The following is an 18,903-nucleotide window of genomic DNA, read 5'->3' as shown; positions in this document are numbered from 1 at the left end:
TCTCGAACTCCTGACCTCAGATGATCTGCCCTCCTCAGCCTCACAAAGTGCTGGGATTACAGGCATGAGCCACTGGGTGCCAGCCCTGGGAGCATCTCTTAAAAGCACAGTGCTGAGGGGGAAATGTTAGAAGCAGGATGAGGCATATGATCAACAGCATTTATGTACAGACACACAAAACACCACGTATTTTGCAAGACACACAGAAACACAAATATTCACATTAAGCATGCTCGCTTGTTTGCCTGTGAGAGGAGGCGAATGGGAGTGGTGAAGACAAAAGAGAGTACATTTTAAGAATAAATAAAACAAGAGGCCCCTTGCACAGATACATAATCATAACGTAGCATGAGCTGAGGAATGATGAACACAGCTCAGCACCAGACATCCAAATAAAGAACGCAGGTGCGCTCCCCTTTAGAGGCCCATCTACTCACTCAAACATATGTCTATTCATTTACAGGTTTATTGGCTCCTCTGAGGCTTGGGCTAGAGCCCCAGGCCCCAGGAAAAGGAATGGATGAGAGCAGACACAGAGGGACCACAGAAGTCAGAAGTAAACATACAGGAACCTCAAAAGAGAGTCAGATGCAGAGACAGGGAGGAAGGGCCGCCCCTACCCCGGGCTGGGTAACAGCTGGGGTGGGGATATGGCTCCTTTGCTCTGCCAGAGCATGGCAGACCCATGGTAGCTGCCCAAGTTCAAGTGTGGACTCCAGTGGCATGATGAGGCAGCTTAGCACATAGATGTCAGCACCTTTGCCGCCGAGCGGGAAGGCGTGGTCCACTTAGCACGGGTCCTCCAGGCTGGCAGAAGCTCAGGGTCATGGCCATGCCACTTCCGTGAGATCTCAGTCCTCACCTCCAGGGACAAGGAAGAGGCTGTTAGGAAGGTCCCCCTGTGGCTTTGCTACTCAGTCCCAATGAGACTAAGGTGCAGGGAGAGGCCGTGTAAGAGAAACAGAGACATGGGGCAGGAAAAGTCATGCTTGGGCATAGGCACTACTACGTACTACCTCTGGAGGATACTACTTCCTCCTTCCTGTCAGTATTTCTCACCATTCTTTTAGCTCCTTTCTCTGCCTTTTAGTCCTGCCTTTGTCTGAGCCCAGCTAAAGACATGTATAGGTGCTTTCTTGAGTTCCTGGTCAAATAACCACCCTGTTCTCTCTTAATCACTTAGACCACTCCTTGCTCTGGGGCTCAATTTTGTGAGCTCAACTCTGGCCGCTGGAAATCTGTCCAGAGGACACAACCTGAAGGGAGAAGGGATTCAGAACTCTATCTGAGGGGTTGCAGCTGAGGGAACTGAAAGTCACTAAAAGAAAAGTAGCCTGGGGTGAGGTGGAAGGGTGGGATTGAGGGGTGGGGGTGCTGTCTGTATCTTTCCATCTCCAAGGGGCTTTCAGGGGCATAGGGTGCTGAGAGAATGTGCCTCAAGCAGTGGAGCCGAACTGGGGTTGTGGTGAAAGATAAAAGGAATCAGATACCTGTTCAACATAAAGGTAATCTTTCCCATAGCTGCCTGACAACAGAAAGAGCTATTGGGAGGTAGTAAGCTCCCCGTCACCAGAGGTATGTAACCACCTGGTCTCCAACACCGCTTCCCGAGACAGCTCCCTTCACAACTCTTTGTGGAAACACTTTTTCCACACCCCACCAGCCTCCACCTGCACTGCTTCTTGCCCCTCCCAGGACCCCCAGGGCCCATGGTCTGCTATACCCAGACACCAGATAAGGCTGAATGGGACTTAGAGAGGCCAGGTGAGGAGTAAAGAGAGGGAGAGGGGAAGGAGCAGTAAGGGACAGAGGTGGCAGATGAGATGGGAGCAACCCTCCACAGCGAAGGGGACAGGGCATCTGCAGCCAACTCTCACAGAATGCAGAGCCCCTGGCAAATCCATGGCCAGCAGAGGGAGCCCATGGCCCTGCAGGTGCACGAAGGTGGAACTTGGGAGTCTGGGGCATTGAGATCAATTCTCCCCCGCCTCTCTCCCAGAGCAGGACTGTCCTAAGGGGGAAATTCAGTGTCTCCTGGGTGGAATTCACTTTGCGTCAGTCTCTGCCATGTCCCCACGTTTCCACATGTGCAGCAGCACCATCTGCTCTGTCTTTTCACGCCTATCTCCGCTTCCATCCACTCTCTTTGTGTGTCTGTTTCCTTTAGGTGCGCTCTGTTTCTCGGGCTCCGGATCTTCCTCTTTGTCTCTGCATCTGATTATTTTCCTAGATCCCTGTATGTTTACCTCTGACTTTCTCGATTCCTCTATCTGTTCTCTCTGATTGTCTCTCCCTCAGCTGAAACTGAACAACTCTCCCTTTTGTTCAATTTTAGGAACACATAACTGGGGGATTCCTTCTGACTCCCTACCCTAATCCTTTTCCTGATCCCTGAAAGGCCTCCTCCACCTCCCGAAGAGTAGCTAGTAGAACTTGGCCCAGCTCAGAGGAAGGATAGATAAGGGATGTTTACAGGAAATATTCCGGTTCAGCTTGATCCAGAAGCTCAGGACAGACTACCACAAAGGCTCACAGGAGTCAAGGTGTGGCCTGAGCTGGGGTTTACAGGACCTGAGTGGGAGAGAGGAGGGGAGGCCTTAGGTCTGGTGGGAGGGGGACTCCATGAGGGATAGCCTCAAAAGTCACACACCTCTTGGTTGAGGAAGCAGTAGAGGATGGCCACAATGAAGCCCTGTGGGGCAAAGAAAAAAGACCCCATCAGAACACTTTGGCCTGGCCTGAAGGTGTCCACAGTCTTTCTGCTACCTTTTCCCTACTCATCCCCAGGCTATGGCTTGGGCCAGGTCTGATTGAAAGGGGGATTTAGATGCATTCATTCCTTACTATGTGCCAGGCATATTGTCTCATAGAATTGTTGTAGCAAGCCTGCCAGGGCTGTACTGTTGGCCCCATTCCTCTGACTTTATTTCTGCATCCCTTGTGAATGAGCACAACACTTGGCACATAATAGGGGATCAGTAAGAGTCGAATAGATTGGATGGATGGATGGATGGATGGATGGATGGATGGATGGATGGATGGAAGAATGCATGGGTAGTTGAATACATAGATAGATGGGTGGCTGGAAGATGGACAGACAGACAGATATTTGAATAGATGGATGAAAAAGAATAGCCGTCACCCTGTCATGAACTCAGCCAAGGCCCGTGGGCAACAGCACCTCCCTCCAGCACCCCCAATTGAAAGAAAGAGTGCCTGCAGAGGCCTCACCTGGAAGGAACCCAGTCCCAGCTCCAGGGGGAGGCGGATGCCCAGGCCAGCATTGTCTGGCAGGAAGTTGAAGATGATGTAGTGAATTCCAAAGAGTGGGATCAAGAAAAGTGTCGACTTGGAGAGACGCCTGCAGGAAAGACAAATCCGAGGCTCCCAAGGCTGGGATTAGAAACCGTCATGTGCACTTCATCTCCTCTCACTTCCTACCACCTCCCTATATCCACTCTGTGAACCAGCCACCTTGGGAAATGCCACCTCCCCACAATCACCCTGGGCTTTTTTTTTATTTCTGGGCCCTGGATCCTGCTGGTTCCCCTGCCAACTGTTCTTGCCCCAGTTTATCCCAAAGTCTATGCATCTTTCAAAGTGTGGATCAAAACCACTTCCTCCAGGAAGTCTTCCTTGACCACACCACCCTTCACCTAGAAAGGATCCCTCTCCCCAGGCTCCCATAGAAATTGACCCCAGCACTCATCGTTCTATTTGGCATGGGAACTGGCTGTTTGGAGTCCTCATCCTTCCAATAATGTGATCCCCTAGAAGGAAGGGGCCAGGTCTATTCTGTCTCTGAGAACATAGGGAAGAGTATGGGGCTGAGGTCATGAATGCCTGTTGGAAGAGACAGAACCACCACATCGAATCCCTCTCCAGTTACCCTTTCCCAGTGTCCCCAGACATGAACACACAGTACCAATACTGAGACTGGGTATGGAGGCTGCCCTGAGCTGGCTCCAGTTTCCTCACCAGGATGCGGATAATATTGAGAAAAAGCCCAAAGTTCACCTGGAAATAGAGGCATAGGAAGGTGGAAGACAAGGGTCAGGGGGTAGCCTTGGGTGGCTGGGGTGAGCCCTAGCCCATTTGGGAACTAGAAAATTTAAATCCTTGAGACGTGAGAATGTGCAGGTGAATGAATGCACAGATCATTGCTCCAGAATTTGTAGCCTGGAGCTGGGAGGTCCCACATTTGAGCCTTGGAGGGCAGAGAAGGACCCAGGATTCCTGTCCCTCTTCAGTCCTGGGATCAAGGGGGGCGATCAGGCCTCGCCACCTGCCTCCAGCCACCTCCCAGGCTCTTCTCTAGCACAAAGCAGATGTCCCTCACTTTGCACAGTTGCTAAGTTGCAAAACGTTTGTACATTTACCAAAGCCATGCAAAGCAGTCTTCACTGCCTCTGTGTTGTGCGTGAGAGCAGAGGGAGGAGAGGAGTTTAGCTGCAGACTCCATTTACTGCCCCCACCCCGCACCCCCCAGTCTCACTGCAGTGGTAAATGATCTGTACCCAGTGCATTACACTCATCAAAATTGAGCTGGAACAGCCTGCATGCTGATAGAGACCACCACCCCTCTGGTTTTAATAACAGGATACTGAGGCCCCGAGAGGGCCTCACAGAGAATCAGTGGCAGAGCGAGGCTGGAGCCCAGTCTTCAAGACACCCAGCCTGGAGTTGCATTTCCTGCTGTGCACAGCCCCTCGGTAGTTCCAGGGAGGTTGACTGAATAAAGCGAAGGACACTGGCCCAGGGACTGACCCCGACTGAGAGAACGATGGGCCCTTTGATGATCCACCAGTAGGGGGAGCTGTTGTCCAGGTCCCAGCACCTGGGGAGAGAGGCAAGAATGCCACTGTTGGAAAGTCCCCTTTACTGTGGTGACGCAGGCACCTCCCTCCTCTCTTGGGTATGCATGCCTTCTGGTCTCACCCACCTCCCCTCCAGCCTTTTCTCCTGTCTCAGCCAGTTAGGGTCTCACCCAAAGGGGCACCCCCATCCAGGCTGGGCTCACCCTTCGTATCCACCTAGATGGACAAACGTTTCTGAACTCTGCTTGTTCAAGGCCTCCTTGCTGGCCCCAACACGTCCCTTTCTCCAGGAAGCCTCCTGGCAGCTCCCTCGCCCCACCTTCCCCCAGCCCCACAGCGCTAGGAATCTGAGCTCCACTCTCCTGCCAGGCTCATGCCTCTTCTGTGCTACCCACAGACTGTTCTCCCACCCCCCAACCTAGCCGAGCAGTCCCTCCTCCTCCTCTTCCCAGCCTGGAGAACAGCCTGTGGCCTGCCTGTCCACTCCACACCCTATGTAGGCCCAGCCGGTATGATGAGGTGGCCGCTCCGACTCACGCAATGTCCTCGAAGGCCAGTTTGCAGCCCACCCACGTGCCAGTAAAGAGCACGGGCAGACCTATGGGAGGACAGGGGAGACACAAGCGAGGGGGTCTGAATCTTTGGCTCTGAGCTCTGGCCCCACCTCCCACCACCATCAGCCAGGTAGGGCACTGCAAAGGCAGGGCCGGACAGGACCCTAGAGCCAGGGCCCTGGTGCCACCTCCAACACTTGCTGCCAGACTGTGGCCTGTCCCTCCGCTTCTCTGGGCCTCAGAGTGAGGTGGAGGGGCCTTTACGTGAACTCCCTGGGCCTTCCCAGAACTTTACCTCCCCATGGTGCCCGAACCGCCCTCAGTGCTCACCCCAGCCAGCGAGAACCAGCCACCAGAAGGCTCTCCTTGAGCTGGGGGAGGTGGAGGCCAGGAGGCAGGTCAGGTAGACAGCTTCTGCCAACAGCCAGCTGAAGTTGGTCATGGTGGCAAAATGAGAGGCGGCCACAGAGACCTTGCATAGAACCTGGGGGCCGGGACCTGGGTGCTTCAGAGCTGGGACACCCACTGGAGCCCCCACCCCAGTCTCCCCTACCCCACTCAGATACAGAACCTCCAGGCCCCTCCACCTTAGGCTGGGACCTCCAGCTTCTTGGGCCACCCGAGAGGAGATGTGGTGATATACACTGAGGGTTAAGAGCATAGATTTGGGATCTAGACAGCCTGGCTTCTAATTTGCCATCTATTTCCTGTGCAAATCTCCTCATACCTTAGCTTTTCATCTGTAAAAGGAAAAACTTCCAATACCTAGCTCAAGTCCTTGTCATAAGGATTAAATGGAAACTGCCTAAGACTTCCTTCTCTTTTCACTTACCCCCATCCTTCCTGAGCTGAAGTCAATCCCTAGAGCTGACTTATTCAGCCACAGTTCTGTCTCGCAAAAAACACACACAGGCACCCGTGCATTCACTCACTCACTGCATGACTTGATCACCTGCCAGTGGGGGAGAAGGACCACCTCTGAGTTCCATTGGCCCAGGTTTGATCCCAGCCCCACCTGTGTGCCACTGGGTGACCTTGCCAATTGCCTCTCCTCTACAAAATGGGATTAAAATGATGCTTTCTTCTTCAAGCTGTTTTAAAAATTCAAGAGATAATGCCAGCTGATTCTTGAACAATAAACGTGTGAACTGCTGAAGTCCATTTACACATAGATTTTCTTCCATCTCTGTCACCCCTAAGACAGCAAGACCAACTTCTCTTCCTCCTGCCCCTCAGACTACTCAACATAAAGACGATGAGGATGAAGACCTCCGTGATGATCCACTTCCATTTAAAAACAGTAAATTTATTTTCCCTTCTTTGCGATTTTCTTAAAAATTTTGCTCTAGCTTACTTTATTGTAAGAATACAGTATATAACACATGTAACAGATAAGTATGTGTTAATCGGTCATTTATGTTTTTGGTAAGGCTTCAGGTCAACAGTAGGCAATCCGTTAAGTTTGGGGGAGTCAAGAGTTATACTTGAATTTTCAACTGAAAGGGGGACCAACACCACTAACCCCACGTTGTTCAAAGGATAACTATACATGTAAAGCACTTAGTGCAATGCCTGGCACAAAATAAGTGCTCAGTATGAAGTATGATTAATTCTTTCATCAGTTAATTGAGGTCATGTGTTAGTTTGCTCGCTGATTTCGCTGTTCATTTCCAGCACACTTGTAGAGAACCCAGCAGTTGCTGGGTCTCCACATTCTGCCCAACTTCCCTTTAATTTCAGTTGCCTCTTATTGTCTCCACTCCACCTCTCCCATGGTGCCTTCCTTCCAGTTTCTTGCACATGGCCTAGGTCCTTCTGTCTTTGCGAGTTTGTTCACCCTGGTCCCTCCTCTTGAAATGTTCTCCTTCCCCATCTCGCTATCGTTGCTGCCAACACAGCTCCAGGGTCCCTTCCTCCCTGAAGCCCTCTCTCATTCTCTCCCAGCTCTCAGCTTCCTCCACTTGGGAGTCCCCTAATCTGTGTGCATTCTGCCCCATGGGCTCTTCCTGAAGGAGGGACCCAGCTCCTCCCAGCCCCTTGCATACACACCCCCAGCACAGACCAATGAGTGTTCAGGGAGGGATGAAAGGAAAGGAAAAGGCTGTGCATAGTGAAACATGGTCTAGGTTGGACTACAGAATGCGGAGTAGAGCATGCAATATAGGAAATGACATGGATCGACACCACAGTCCAGGAAAGGCGTGAGAACTTAGGGCCTGACATGGGAGAGGAGCATTTTCCTGTTCTGTAATTGGCCATGCAGGAGCTCCAGGGTCAGCCCACAGGGCAGGAAAGGCTGGGGCAGGCACTTCTGGGTCTGTAATCCCACCTCCTCTCTCCCCTACCCACCCAGCCCCTTCACCCACGGCCATTACAGTAGAGAAGCTGCAGTAGTCAGTGTCGTCGCTGTGGAAAAGGGCAGCATCCTTCAGGAACACAGCACCCGCCTTGAGGATAAAAGTGGTGAACAGCTGGGTGTGGACGTAGTTCCGGGGGCAGTGGAGCCTCCTGGGGGGAATGGGAGAAATGAGGAACAAGAAGCAAGTGGGGGAGGGGATTCTGGTGTGCTGCAACTGGGCTGAGCAGGGCAGGAGGTGAATCGAATCAAATTGGATGCAATCAAACTGAATTGAATTGAGCTGAACTTGAGGCTTCAGTTTAACCCTTGCAGGACAGCTGAGCAACCATTCCTGTGCTCAGGGTAAGTGTGGAAACAGAGGAATATCTGGTCCCTGCCTTGAGGGTGCTCATAGTCTCAGGGAAAAGAGGCAGAAATGGCAGGTACCACCCATGGGAGCCCCCTGGATGATCAGAGACACTCATCCCCATGAGACCAAGATCAGCACAGGCCAGATGCCGTGCTCAGACTTTGAAGGCTAGAGGAGGGGGTGGGGTCTTAAAAGGGACAATGGTCAGAGAGTTGTAACAGTCAAGAGGGGCTCCGGGCAGGAGGCAGAGGACTGTTAGATGCAGATAGAAGCCGGGCTTTCTCAGATATAAATACACTGAGAAAAATGAGGAATTCCAAGCAAATAGAATGAGTGCCACATAAGCAAAGGGGCAGAGATAGGAGTGAGTTCTGGTGTTGGAAGAGATGGGTCTACATGGTGGGGAAAAGGGAAGGGAAAGTTAGACATGGGTATGGTGCCTAGATCTGGGAAGTTCATGGCTATGCAGGCAAGGAAGCAGACTTGGCCCTCTGGGAAATAGGGAGCCAAGGAAGGTTCTTGAGCTGGTGATGAGGATGGCAAACCTGAGAGCAACCAGGATGGTGATGGCCACGAAGAGGGCTACAATAGAGATGCTATGGCCCATGGTGTAGATAATCTTCACTGTGGAGAAGTAAGATTCCTGGGAAGGGCAGAGACAGAAGAAAGTCTCAGCTTCAGGGCCTTTGGGGGAAAGAGAGGCCTGGCAATCAAGCAGGTGAAGCCTTTGCCATTCCACCCCAACATTGCCCATCTGGAGGCAGAGGTGTCCGCAGGTACCATGGAAAGCTCCCCCTATGCACTAGAGCTTTCGTTTCCAGCCTGCCTTCCACCTGACCTGCGGGTGAGGGAGGAGCAGTGGCGAGGAGTGGAGACGCTTAACACTCATGATGCTCTAGGGGTGGGGAGAGGCAGCCGCAGAAACTACAGGTCCCTGGGGAATGACAAAAGCGCCAGAGGAAATCAGCTTGTTTATTGACATCCAGCTTGCTCACCAGCTTAAGAACACAACGTCCCAAATAAAGGAGACAGCCAGGGACACCTGGGGACAGCCACAGGCAGGCAGGCTAAAGGTTCCCATGGCCAAGTGTTTGGATCAGTCAGAGTGCAGCGTGGCCCTGAAGATAGAGGGTGCAGGCAAGGGAAGGGAGCAGGGGCCCGGGCACTGGCCCCAATCCCAGCTCTCCTGTGGGGTCCAGGCAATCACTGCCTGTCCCTGACTCAGTCTTTCCATCTGAAAAATGCTTACAGAAAAATGCTTCCATCTGAAAAATGCTTACAGTCATGCTTTACCTTTCAGAGATCAAGGGGACAGAGAAACAGGATGATGGGTGTGGGAGTGCCTTGCAAAGGCCCTGCTGGATGCAGAAGTGTGGGTGTGCTCGCTGGTATTAGGAGCTCTCTGCAATCACTCTGGGCTTGAGTTTCCCTCATTTGCCCACACCACAACCATGCACACTGCTCCACAGACTGAGGGTCAGAGAAGAAAAGGAACTTCCCAGGGCTGCCAGGATCCTTGTTGCCTCTGGAACCACTTTAAGCTCCCTGCCCTGGAGACCTGGACACGGAACCAAGACAGCAGCCAGCAGATCTCCCACATGCCCTCTGCCCCGCTTCTCCCTCCAAGTAACTTGGCCTGTGGGTCACCCTTGAGTAACTTAGCAGAAGACCCCCTCTCCTCCAGACGCTTCACTGCTGTCTGCTGGAAAACCGCTGTAAGGAATATTCCAACCTGCAGGCTGGGGAATGGAGGCCCCGACGTTGTGCACCCACCCATACGAATGTCCATGGCAGTCCTTCCTCCAAGATGCCGGGAGCCTCTTACCTTCTCAGCCAGCAGCTCCAGAGGCACAGGGCAGGCCACAGGGTAAGGTGGAAAGGGCTCAGACCAGCCAGTGATGGTACAATCCCGCTTCACAGCCCCTGGGAGGCAAGCAAGACTCTCTAGCCACAACCCCTTCCCTCTCCCCAGGACGGGGCTGGGGGTGCCATGGACCATCAAGTGACCCTGGCAGGGTTTGCATGGACAGTTCCTCTCAGCAACAGAGAGGGCAGCTCCAGAGGCCTGGAGCCCAGGTGTAGCCTGCCCAGGGACACACTATGGGGCCATCCATCTCTGGCTTCACGGGCGCCATCTCTGCACAGAGAGGATTACTCCCCTGAGGGGTGGGGAGTGGTGAGCTGGGCTACCAGCCTCCTAAAGGCAGCAGAGGAGAAAAGAGGCTCTCGCAGTCCAGACACCCAGGCCAGGGAGGTAAAGCAGAGCAGCGGGGTGCCCCACCCTCTCCATCCTGGGCAGTTAGTGGTGTCTTGGCAGACAGGCAGGCCTGCCTCCTCCACCCTTGCAGCCAGCCTCCTGCTAACACTGGAGGGCACCCAGGTCCAGCACTTACAGGTGCCGCACTCTAATCCTTTCTTGCGCAGTTAATGCTTTCATTCTCCCCAGTTCACAGCTCAGGAAGCAGAGGTCAGGATTGACTGACGGGCCCGAGGTCACCCCAGAAGAGGGGAAGTTGGTATACAAACCCAGGTAGGCCTGCTCCCCAAAGCCAGTGACGTGTCTGCCAGATTCTGCCACTTCCAGACGAAAGCACCTCCCTTTCACACCGCCACACCCAGGACCCCTCACCTGACTCTGAGCTGAAGTGAGAGAAGAAATCAGGGCAGGGGAGGGTGACCCACTCGCCGGATCCTGCCGTCGGCCAGCACAGCAGCCCATCCCAAGTCCTGGGGCAGCCTGGATAGAGAGCCGGGAGCAGCAGAGACTCAGCCCAGCCACAGGGCTGCCCCAATAATCCGAGGGGTGATGCTAGAGGACATAAAGGAATCAGAGGAGCCACCACCTGCCTCCTAGGCCCCATACCCAGGGTGGCGTTGGGCATCTCCTCTGCTGCTTGTAGACAGGCACTCTCATCCTCTCTCAGCTGGGTGATGAAGTCACATTCTGGGTACATGTGGCCCAATACCTGCTGGAAACAGTGAACAGGATGAGCCCAGCCAATTGAGTGCCTTTCTGGGCTCTGTGGTCCACATGACCTGAGAATAGGGACGAGTCCTGATTCATTTCTGTGCCCTAATCCTGAGCAAAGACCTGCTCGCAGTACTTTCAGGTGTGTTTGGTGGATGTTGAGATACAAGGAAGGAAGGAAGGAAGGAAGGAAGGAAGGAAGGAGGGAGGGAAGGAAGGTGTGACTGCCTAGGCAGCTGGCTGGTGGAATGGATGAGTATACAGACAGACAAATATATGGCTGGGGAGGTGGATGGATGGACGGACGGATGGATGGACGGACAGATGACTGGCTGCATGGATGGGTGCATGGTGGATGAGTGAGAGAGCTGTGTAAGGATGGATGTGTGGGTCCATGGATGTGTAGATGAAAGGATCATAGCCTTGACAGCTGAGCAACCCTGAAAGACTATAGTTTTAGGAGCTTCCCAGATCTCGTGCTACACAATGGCCATGAGAAATGATCTCTGGAAGCTGGAAACAAGTTGGGGTTTTTTTGGAAATCTTCTAGCAGTACTTCTGAAAGTGTGCATCAAGAATCAACTAGAGATCCACTGGGATGGAAGCAGGGATATGCAGAGATCTAGGGTGGATCTAGCACTTTGCATTTTAACAAGTTCTCCAGGGAACTGGGAATGAACAGCAGCAATTTCTAGCACTTCTCCCTCCCACCACCCCAAACTGGAGGAAAACCAAAACCGCTCACCCAGTAGGCCAGAGCCCAAACAGTTACATAGAAGGGAAGCCAAGTTTACAAAACAGACTTTCTGCACTGTGAACTGGGTATACAGCATACACATTTTTATATAAAACACACATCCGAGTCAACCAGTGTAGACGTCTGTTCCCCCAGGCTTTCACAGGAGAGGAGTGGCTGGGGAAGGGAGAAGGGCTGGATCCTAATAGACCCTGTGCAAGCTGTGATCAGAAGCAGGACAGGGGCCGGGCTCAGTGGCTCATGCCTGTAATTCCAGCACTTTGGGAGGCCAAAGTGGGCGGATCACCTGTAGTCAGGAGTTAGACACCAGCCTGACCAATGTGGCAAAACACCATCTCTACAAAAATACAAAAATTAGCCAGGCGTGGTGACATGCTCCTGTAATCCCAGCTACTCGGGAGGCTGAGGTGGAAGAATCGCTTGAACCCAGGAGGCAGAGGTTACAGTGAGCCGAGATCGTGCCACTGCACTCCAGCGTGGGCGATAAAGTGAGACTCCGTCTCAGAAAAACAAACAAAAAGAAGCAAGACAGGTACCATGGGAGGGAGTGTCCCTCTCACAGGGATTGGAGAGGTGGCATTTGAGCTGGACCTGGGGACAAAGGAGCACTTTTTAGAGCCAGACACACGCAGTGGGGAGAAGAGCGTCTGGAACAGAAGAAACAGCATGTGCAAGGACAAGGGAAGTGGGAAAAGGTGTATTGGGGAAGTATCTGCTCAGGACTAATGTTTCTCTCCCCATGGCCCACCCCCCACCCCCCCCCCCCCCCCCCCCCCCCACCCCCCCCCCCCGACACACACACCCCCTCGATGTCTAACAGGATCCGTGTCAGCAAAGGTTTAATTAACAGCTAGTGTTCTTTGGGAGAAATGCAGGCACAGCAAATAGTGCAGCAGATGTAAGACCAGGGCTGGGTCAGAGAGTAGAGACTTTGACCACCAGAATGGGGACAATAGACGGTGGGTGACCACATGGAGAGACCCGAGGGCTCTGCCGCAGACTTGCGGGCTAGGAGAAGATCTGGAGACCCAGCCTAGTAAAGAGGGTCACCCCCACCAGTGCTGCCCTGGCAGAAGTCACTCCTGTCCCGCCCTGCTGACCCCATGGGTCCATGGCTTGGATGCAGCTCTGCCATCTCCTGCTTGGCGCTGCAGGGCCTCAGGGTGCAGATGTCACCCATTACCCAGGCTCCAGGTCTGATTTTGGTGGGTGCCCCAGACTCAGCTCTTGGCTTCCTCCCCAGGACTCATTAACCCCAGGTCCATCTCAGGGCAGAATCCCATTGCGTCTCCCCCACATCTCCCAACAGACTGAGCGCACGAAGCAGGGAAGGAAGAGCAGGAGGGCAGACGGGCCTGTATGGGACTTTCTCACACTGTCAACCTGACATTGACCCTGGGCTGTTGGAAGAGCTGTGGTCTCAGCCTATCCTTCCGCCTACCGCACAGTCTGGCAAGCCCCAACCCTGCCTGGGAAACTTTTCAGGGCCAATCTGGGGGAACCACTGAGGGCAAAGGACTCCAGGTGAGCAGCCTCTTGCCAAAAGGATGGACAGACGGTGCCCACACCTCTAAGAGAAGGAGGGAAATTCAGGGAAGCCCAACTAATGACTCAGGATGTGTGGTCACAGGGCCAGATGTAAGGAGACATTCTAGGGAGGGAAGTGGTGGGAGTGGAAGGACAGATTGTTCCAAGATTTATCCAAATGCTCCTGCTGAATCAGGACTGGCAAAACACATCCTGGGGCTCCCAGTCACCCCCACACACATCCTGGGCCCCACCCACCCCTGAGGGGAGGCTCCATGGCCCTGGACCCCCAGGCCTCGCGTCTGTGCCTGCTGCTCTTCCTGGTTTCAGCAGGGGATGGAGCCCACACTGGGAAACAGTGATTGAGTTCTAGCTTTGGTGCTAGCACCATCTGCTGAATGGCCACCACCAGGTCTTGGGTCCCTCTGCTAAAAACTAATCTTTTGCTGTAGAGCACACACAGATGGCAGCCAGGGGGCAGTCGAAGTTTCCTGTGTTGCACCCCGATGCCCAGCCCTTGACAAATCAGATTCCACTCAATGCACAACAATCCAGGCCAGAGGATATTTTCTCTTTTAACAAAAGAGATAAGCAAGGCTCAGGAAGGCTGAGGAACTTGCAGGTCACGTGACTAGTTTCATGGGTCCAGGATTCAAGCCCAAAGCCTGTGCACTTAAGAGCAGGTGCAGCAAGGTGCTCGGGAGGGGCAGCACCCTCCAATAAGGCAGCAGAGGAAGAATGCTTCAGCCCCCACCAGAACCTTGTGACTTCCAGTATGGTCCCTGCTGTCACTTGCAGTAACCTGGAAAGTTACTGGGAAACTGCAGCACATTCAGGAAGGGCCCTCTCTCCTGATCCCCGTGCTCCAGCTCTCTAGCCCATGGAGTACTATTTGGTTGTCAAAAGCCTCTCCAGCCCTCGGCATCATGAGAGGATGATGGATCCTCTAACTGCTGGAGCAGAAGCAGCTGGTCTCCACCAACTCCTCAGGTTCCACTCCTTCCCTGGCCACACCCTCTTCGAAGGAAACCGCCAAATTGGAGAGTGGCTCAGGGAGTCATGGGGCTAAGAAGGGGTCTGGAAATCTTACCACAGGAGCGTGTGGAAGCATCACAGATGCACAGCCAAGAGAAAGAGCCGACTGGGGGGACTAAGACGGGGTCCTGACTTTGCCTTCCCAATTCTGAGGCACTGTCTTGGGGCAGACAGAGTCTCTGTGGCCCCCAGAGGGCACAGCCAGTCCCTGGGGGAAGCAACAGGAAGGTGAGCTCAGCTCAGCCCCAAGAAGGACATGTTAATAGCGCTACCCAGAGTCACTACAGACTGCCAGGCAGAGGGAGATGAGGGAGGGGGCCCAGTTATCAGGAGCTCTCCAAGCCACAACCTGGCACCTGTTCATTGGGAGGGACTCTAGAGTCGAAGGGCAGTAGGGTCTCCACCAGGCTCCAGTTGGCCCTGTGGCTCCCAAATCTGGAGCCCAGTGGGAGAGGCAGGAGGGTCTGAACTGGCTACTCACGGTCGGTAACGGGCTCAACACGCAGAGGACGTGGGCCCCCCACATCCGGCGGTCCATGGTGAGTCCAGCAGTGGCTCCCTCCATCAGCCTCAGTAAGCCTTGGGTGTCTTCCCTCCCTTGCTGTCCCCTGACACAGCCGCTGCCACCGCACCCTCTGCTTCCCTTTCTCAGGTGGCTGTTTGCATAGGCAGGAGCTAGCCAAGGGGACACAGCCCGCTGAATATTCACCAGGATTGCAGGACACCTGCTCAGTTCAGCCCTGACCCTGAGGTGGGACTCTGTTTCCAGCAGGCAGGGGCTGAGCCCTGCCCTCACCACCTTCTACTCTGGCTATAAGTCCATGTGTCTGTCCTGATAGCAAAGGCCCAGAGAGGTGACAGCCACAGGTCACTTGGTCAATATTCTCTACTACTTTCTTCTCTAGGCCCAGGTATCTGGTGGTCATCGCTGGAGTGACCTCTCAGATTGATGGGATCTTACAGAATAGGAAGGGGACCTGGGCCTGCCCTTGGGAAGCCCCCAGGTTGTTTGGTGTGTGCTCCTAGCCTTATCCACAGGGCTGGAGAGTGGTCAGAGCTGTGTGGACCTGGTGGGGAAGGGGAAGGGGATGGTATCAATGGAGATGGAGGGTTGGAATGGTCTTAAGAAAGGAAATGTGATCTCTAGGCACTGGCATGGACTGGCCAGGAATGTGTCAGCAAGATCTGGGTCCTTTACCGGCCAAGGACTCTGGCCTGGATGGTGAGCTGAAGCTGCCAGTGTCAAGGCTCTGGACTTCACATGGGGGCTTGTCAAAATCTCTCCAAAACTCTCATGGCAAGAGGGGAAAACGGGGTTGGATGGAAGCCTTGTGAGAGGATTCGTGGGTCAGGTCATCTTGAATAGGGGAGGACAACTGTCATCAGTAGCACAAATGAGAAGGCTTATACAGCCACTCAAACTATGTTGAACATTCATTGTCTGGTCACTTTTATTACAGTTTTTGACTTTGAAATGCAGGGTCTTCATGGGCCAGGCTAAAGACAGCGTTCTAAATGCCCCTAGATCTTGCACAGCATTTTGAAATGTCAAAGATGTCACCTCTGAAAGACCTGAATGTCCCAGTAGCCGACAGGTCCTGATGTTTGTGTGCACGTCTCCACTCACAGAAGCTGCTGGGCCGGGTGCTAAAACACCAGACATGTTTACAACCCAATCGCATCATGAATGTTGAAGGCTCCTCGCCCCCGCTACATCTGGATTTAGGGCTTGTTTTGACATCAGCAGGGGTTTATTTTTCCATTTTTCTTCATTGTCAACAAAATGCTGAAGAAAAACATTTCAAAAAGAAAACATGAACTACCCGAAGCTCCAAAACCCTCCTACCCTGTGCAAGTGTTTTCACGAGCTTAACTGTGGAAAGGGTGCAAGCAGCATGCCACACAAAGCTCTACACACTTTTACACTTTTAGGGGAGAGCAGAGCTCCTCTCTTGGCAGGCTGAGCGCTCACAGATTGGAAAAGCAGAGTGCTGAAAAGGTATAACTTGAAGGGAAAGCTAGAACTTTCTGTTATTCAGCTACAAAGAAGCAACAGCACCAGGAAAAAAAAAAATCTTACGATTAATCACTGTTGATAATTAGCATCAACATCATTAGCATTAATGATGGCTAATTATTGAGGTTGATAGTGATAATTAATAATAATTATTACTATCTAAACAAGTGGTTCCTAACCTGGAGCAATTTTGCTTCCCTAGGGGACATTTGGCAATGTCTGGAGACATTTTTTATTATCAAAATAAAAACTAGGAGTTGGGGTGGGGGGTGGGGTGGTGAAGTGCTCCTGGTATCTAATGAGTATAGACCAGGGATGCTATTAAGCATCTACAATGCACAGGATGCTCCCACCTTCGACCATATCAAGAACTATCCAGTCCTAAAGATCAATAAGACCAAGGCTGAGAAACCCTGCTCTAACTGTTCATGTTCCCCAAGGATCCCTGCAGGCCTGTTTCTTCATGGAGCTGTCTTCTCTAGCTAATTCTGTATACACTCAGGATTCAAATTCCGCCTCCATCACTTGCTAGCTGTCATACATTTGGCAAGTTAGTTAGCCTTTCTGAGCCTCTGTGTTGGTCCATTTATATCACCATAAAGGAATACCCAAGGCTTGGTATCATATTTTTAAAAAGAGGTTTATTTTGGCTCACAGTTCTGCAGACTGTACAGGAAGCATGGCACTGGCATCTGCTTCTGGTGAGGGCCTCAAGAAGCTTCCACTCACGGTGGAAGGTGAAGGGGGAACCCCTGGTGTATCGCATGGTGAGAGAGGGAGCAAGAGAGCAAGGGAGATGTCAGGCTCTTTCAACTACTAACTCTTGCATGAACTAACAGAGCGAGAACTCACTCATTACCATGGGGAGGGCACCAAGCCATTCATGAGGGATCCACCCCCATGACCCAAACACTTCCCACCAGGCCCCACCTCCAACAATGCAGGTCTATTTCAACATAAGATTTGGAGAGAACAAAACATCCATACCATATGAGCCTCCGTTTTCCCATCTGAAAAATGGGGATGATACTAACACCTTTATAGGATTGGTGGGATACGTGGACAAGGAAAACCGTGTACTGTAAAGAACCTCATGCAGAACCTAGATCACAGTGGACAATCATTTATGACAGCATGTAACACAGGTGGACCAATAGCAAAGAAGACTGGAAAAACTGATTCTTTGTATGAAAAAATAAGATTAGATCTCTAACTCACCTTTACAAAATATAAATTCTAGGTTAAAAATCCTAACTACAAAACAACAAAATCATAAAAATGCTTCAAAAAATAGAAATTTATTTTTATGGCCTTAGAATAAAGGAGATTGTCATATAAAATAAAAATCATAAAGAAAAAAATCAAGTGTGACCACATCAACATTTTTAAATGTATGTTCAAGAGAGGATGCCATAGATGAAAATTAAAAGCATTTTTCTGCTACAAATTGAAAGAAATGTTTGCAACCAATCTTGACAAACAAATCTGTAGTATCAAAAATGTATTTTAAAAATATCTAAAAATTGGCCGGGCCTGGTGGCTCGCGCCAGTAATCCCAGCACTTTGGGACCAAGGCAGGCGGATCATGAGGTCAGGAGTTTGAGACCAGCCTGGCCAATATGGTGAAACCTCATCTCTACTAAAAATACATAAATTAGCTGGGCATGGTGGCACGCACCCACAGTCCCAGCTACTCGGGAGGCCGAGGCAGAGGAATCCCTTGAACCTGGGAGGTAGAGGTTGCTGGGAACCAAGATCGTGCCACTGCACTCCAGCCTGGGCAACAAAGCAAGACTGTGTCGCAAAAAAAAAAAAAAAGAAAAGAAAGAAAAAAATCAGTAAGAAAGATAAAAATTAAAAATAACTGAGTAGAAAAGTAAGCAAATGATATAAACAGACAATTCAGAAAAGAAGTGACGTATACAGATCAATAAACACATGAAGAAATGTTTAACGTTACTAATACTAAAGAATATGAAAAAAAAAATGATAAACTACCCATTGTCACCTATCACGTTGCCAAAAACTTTACCGTCTGATAACACAGTGTCTGGAAGATAATGTAAAGAAAGGGGAACATCCATAAAGTTCAGATGAGAGCGAATTTTGTATAACCACTTTGAAAAACAATTTGATATTATCTGTTGAATTTGAGAATGAACATATCCTATAAGCCAGAAATTCCATTTCTGGATATTTGCGTTCTGAGTTCAGTGTTGTTTATAACATGCAGTAAAAACCAGAAAACAACACAATTGTCCAATGAGAAAAGAATAGCTAAACAAAATGTGATCTATTCATACAACGGAATACTACTGAGCAGTTGAAAGGTATGAACTAAATCTATTTGTACAAGAGGAGTTCACAAAGTTCATGGAAATATGGAATTAAAAAATAAAAAATATAAACTCTATTTCTCAACATAATCTTTCAAGACACTTTTGTAAGCAATGATACCAGCCATGTAGTTCATCCCTAAAACACTGAGAGTCCTGGGAATTTAGCCACGTCAATGCAGTC

The 18,903-nt window shown here is 51.3% G+C and overlaps 1 protein-coding gene across 15 annotated transcripts; it reads right to left on the bottom strand.

Annotated features, from left to right (window-relative positions):
- Window positions 1-446: 446 nt before the first annotated feature.
- Window positions 447-15,036, bottom strand: GHRHR (growth hormone releasing hormone receptor). 15 transcript variants are annotated; one of them, XM_009203150.4, is made up of 14 exons: window positions 14,848-15,036; window positions 14,422-14,574; window positions 10,943-11,048; window positions 10,606-10,816; window positions 9,905-10,002; window positions 8,625-8,722; window positions 7,747-7,879; window positions 5,702-5,855; window positions 5,355-5,415; window positions 4,768-4,837; window positions 3,926-4,017; window positions 3,232-3,361; window positions 2,651-2,692; window positions 447-862 (listed from the first exon to the last, which is right to left on the bottom strand). In XM_009203150.4, the coding sequence occupies exons 3-14, from the start codon at window positions 10,991-10,993 to the stop codon at window positions 737-739; spliced, it is 1,266 nt and encodes a 421-aa protein (XP_009201414.1). In that variant the 5' UTR covers window positions 10,994-11,048; window positions 14,422-14,574; window positions 14,848-15,036; the 3' UTR covers window positions 447-736. The 15 variants fall into 15 exon arrangements, 14 of the variants coding, with proteins under 14 accessions (XP_009201414.1, XP_017812295.1, XP_017812294.1 ...); XM_017956806.3 differs by having other exon boundaries at window positions 10,709-10,816; window positions 14,848-15,035; XR_001900810.3 differs by lacking the exon at window positions 14,422-14,574 and adding an exon at window positions 1,060-2,571 and having other exon boundaries at window positions 771-862; window positions 3,979-4,017; window positions 10,709-10,816; window positions 10,943-11,045; window positions 14,848-15,029.
- Window positions 15,037-18,903: the final 3,867 nt, after the last annotated feature.

Source organism: Papio anubis, chromosome 4 (assembly GCF_008728515.1).
Source record: "Papio anubis isolate 15944 chromosome 4, Panubis1.0, whole genome shotgun sequence".
Taxonomy (NCBI): Eukaryota; Metazoa; Chordata; class Mammalia; order Primates; family Cercopithecidae; genus Papio; species Papio anubis.
Note: the sequence above shows the minus strand (reverse complement) of the source record. Positions and strands in the feature narration are given on the sequence as shown.

What these genes read in the sequence shown, in the direction of transcription:
- GHRHR (XM_003896140.5), bottom strand. Translation starts at nt 14,931, where the DNA reads ATGGAGGGAGCCACTGCTGGACTCACCATGGACCGCCGGATGTGGGGG. An exon ending in CTGGCCTTCGAGGACATTGC is followed by an intron (nt 4,838 to 5,354) that starts GTGAGTCGGAGC and finishes CTCTCTCCCCAG; the next exon opens with GTGCTGGGACCTGGACAACA. An exon ending in ACTGCTTCCTCAACCAAGAG is followed by an intron (nt 863 to 2,650) that starts GTGTGTGACTTT and finishes TTGTCCCTGGAG; the next exon opens with GTGAGGACTGAGATCTCACG.